Raw genomic sequence first — 3,346 nt, 5'->3', positions numbered from 1 at the left:
CTGATCGCAATAATAAAATTTGCATACACATTTTATGAATAGATTAGATTAGATTACTTACAGTGTGGAAACACGCCATTTGGCCCAACAAGTTCACACCGACCCGCTGAAGCGCAACTCACCCACAACCATTTACTACATTTACCCCTTCATCTAACACTATGGGCAATTTAGCATGGCCAATTCACCTAACCTGCACATCTTTGGACTGTGGGAGGAAACCGGAGCACCTGGAGGAAATCCACGCAGACATGGGGAGAATGTGCAAACTCCACACAGTCATTCGCCTGAGGCGAGAATTGAACGCGGGTCTCTGGCGCTGTGAGGCAGCAGTGCTAACCACTGTGCCACCATGCCACCATGCTGCCAACAACTTTAACCTGCGGCTGGGCAAACTGCAACTCGCACCAATGGGATTTGAACCCACGCCTCCGTAGAGACTGGAGCCTAAATCCAGCGTCTTAGACCGCTTGGCACACACTACCTGACTACGCAGGAATTTTTAAAAAATGTTAATTTTGCCATTGCAGAGAGCAGCAAATTGATTGAAATTCATTATTAATTACTTAGGTCAACAGTAATGATCATTGTTGGGATTTTGTTTTCTGATAGGAGATAACATTATCATTTTTAATTTGTTTATTCCATAATGTTGACTGGATGGCCAGTTTGCCATGGAATGTTTGATACCAACGGCACCAGTTCCATTCCTAGACTGGCTGAGATTACGATGAAGGAATCACTTTCTTCAACTCTCCTCTCGTTTGTTCGATGGTGCTACACAAATGAAGTTAACCAACATTCATCTGTCTGCAAAGAGTGGCAGCACCATGGTCTGCTGGATGTACGGTAAATTTAACTGTACTGCTTGATGGCTGGATTGTAATAAATCCTACCTGTTGTTTCTGGTGTTGTGGAAAATGTCGAAGTAATCTCAGAGGTGGTTGCCCCTGTGGAAGTACTTCCTTCTGAGGTCCCGGAAGATGTCACATATTCTAAGAATTATATATCAATGGAACAGGGTAAGTCTCCCCGTATTCATAAATAGTAAAAGGTTAAAAGAAACACTTCACTCAATTCATCTCAAACTGATTGATTACCTTCTTCGTGCACACAAACATTCGACAAAATCTGATCTGAGTGAGCTGGTTTGCTACAGCCAGATCTTCCATGATCAGGAAGGGCTTGCAGGAATTTCCAATACATTTCAAGCATTTTGTGATACTAATCTGTTGTGACATTATATTTATCCATTATTAAGCAGGATGAGAATATCTCTGTGTGAGCAGCACTGTCATTAGCAACAAATGTCAATGTAAGAAGTGATTGGTAGTTCTGTGTAATTAAGATCACTTCAATGGGTTAATAAAACATAACAAACTTAAAAAATTTAATTCCCTCATATTATCACTTGATCACAATAATAAAGTTTCCACATGTATTTTATTAATACACGCAGGACATATTAAAAAAAAAAGTTAATTTTGCTATTGCAGAAAGCATAAAATTGGTTGAAGTTCATTATTAGTTACTTAGGGCAACAGTAATGACCATTATTTGGATTTTGCTTTATGATAGGAGATAACATTATCATTTTTAATTTGTTTATTCCATAATGGATGGCTAGTTTTCCATGGAATGTGATGCCAACAGCACCAGTTCATTCCCAGTCTGGCTGAGATTACGATGTCAGACTTGTCTTCTTCAACTCTCCCCTCATTTGTCTGTAAAGAGCGTGCAGCACAATGGTCTGCTGGACCTACTGTAATTTAACTGTATTGCTTGCTGGTTGGATTGTAATAAATCCTACCTGTTGTTTCTGGTGTTGTGGAAGCTGTCGAAGTAATCTCAGAGGTGATTGGCCCTGTGGAAGTGCTTCCTTCAGAGGTCCCAGAAGATGTCACATATTCTAAGAATGAAACATCAATGAAACACTACAAGGCATCCTGTATTTATAAATAGTGAAACATTACAAGAAACAATACACTGAATTCAACTCAAACCGATTGATGACTTTATTCTTGCACACATAAATTCTACAGCATCTGATGTGAGTGAGCTGGTTTCTTACAACCGGGTCTTCCATGATCAGGAAAGGCCTGTATGAATTTCCAGTATATTTCAAGCATGTCATGAAAGTAATCAGTTATGTGATGATATTTATCCATTATTAAGCAGGATAAGAATATCTCTGTGTGAGAAACACGGTAAATAGCACTGTCAATAGAAGAAGTGTTGGTAGTTCTTTGTAAGAAACATCATCAGAGGGCTGGTGTATGACTTCCAGTTTATGCCATTAGGAAACTAAATGAAACTCGCATATCTAAGGAGATAACAAATGTCTTCAAATTTTAGTGTATGGCGTTAATATTTATTGAGAAGAGATATTCTGAGAAATTAAATTGAAAGACAACAATTAGCGATGAAATTCTGAAAATAAATGAATATTTTCCCATTTAGAAAGAAAAGCAGAAATTGGCAAAAACATTCAGCAGGTCTGACAGCATCTGTGGAGAGAAAGCATCATTAATGTTTCAAGTCCTGTGACCCTTCTTCAGAACTCAATGTTTTCCAACAGTTTCTGTTTTTGTTTTCGACATATTGGCATCTGCAGTTCTTTTGCTTTCAGCCCTCCCATTTAGTCATTGTCGACTGCACAGTCAGTGTAGGAATTAACTGTGGCATGTTTTAAAGTGATTTGTCAGAACGACCTTTGAACCTGCTGTTTTACCTGTTGAGAATGATGTGGTCTCAGATGTGGTTATAGTTGTAGATGGTTCTGTTGAAGTAGTTTCCTCAGATGTTGAAGGTGGAGATGATGGAGCTGTTGATGTTCAATCAGAGAACAAAAGCAATTATTCAGTTTCATAGTCAGGCCAAATGATAATGATCACTTCAATGGGTAATAAAACATAACAAACATAAAAATATTTAATCACTTCATATTATCACCTGATCGCAATAATAAAGTTTGCACATGCATTTTATGAATACATGCAGGACTTTTAAAAAAAAATGTTAATTTTGCCATTGCAGAAAGCAGGAAATTGTTTGATGTTCATTATTAATTACTTAGGTTAACAGTAATGACCATTATTTGGATTTTACTTTATGATAGAAGATAATATTATCATTTTTAATTTGTTTATTCCATAATGTTGGCTGGATGGCTAGGTTATGATGGAATATGATGCCAACGGCACCAGTTTACTTCCTAGTCTGCCTGAGATTACGATGACGGTCTCGTCTTCTTCAACACTCCCCTCGTTTGTCGGATGGTGCTACACAAATGAGACTAACCAACATTCATCTATCTGCAAAGAAGGTGCAGCACAATGGTCTGCTG

General features: G+C 38.1%; 1 protein-coding gene across 1 annotated transcript; it reads right to left on the bottom strand.

The window, feature by feature from the left end:
- Positions 1 to 896: 896 nt before the first annotated feature.
- LOC122545660 (cell wall protein DAN4-like) lies at positions 897 to 2,824 on the bottom strand (the record flags this gene model as incomplete). The annotated part of the gene is made up of 3 exons (XM_043684615.1): positions 897 to 995; positions 1,811 to 1,909; positions 2,732 to 2,824. Coding segments are annotated over 3 exons (291 nt in total), but the record flags the coding sequence as incomplete, so codon positions are not given.
- Positions 2,825 to 3,346: the final 522 nt, after the last annotated feature.

Source organism: Chiloscyllium plagiosum, unplaced genomic scaffold, assembly GCF_004010195.1.
Source record: "Chiloscyllium plagiosum isolate BGI_BamShark_2017 unplaced genomic scaffold, ASM401019v2 scaf_66774, whole genome shotgun sequence".
Lineage (NCBI taxonomy): Eukaryota > Metazoa > Chordata > Chondrichthyes > Orectolobiformes > Hemiscylliidae > Chiloscyllium > Chiloscyllium plagiosum.
The sequence above is the reverse complement of the archived record's forward strand: the minus strand, read 5'-3'. Positions and strand labels throughout refer to the sequence as shown.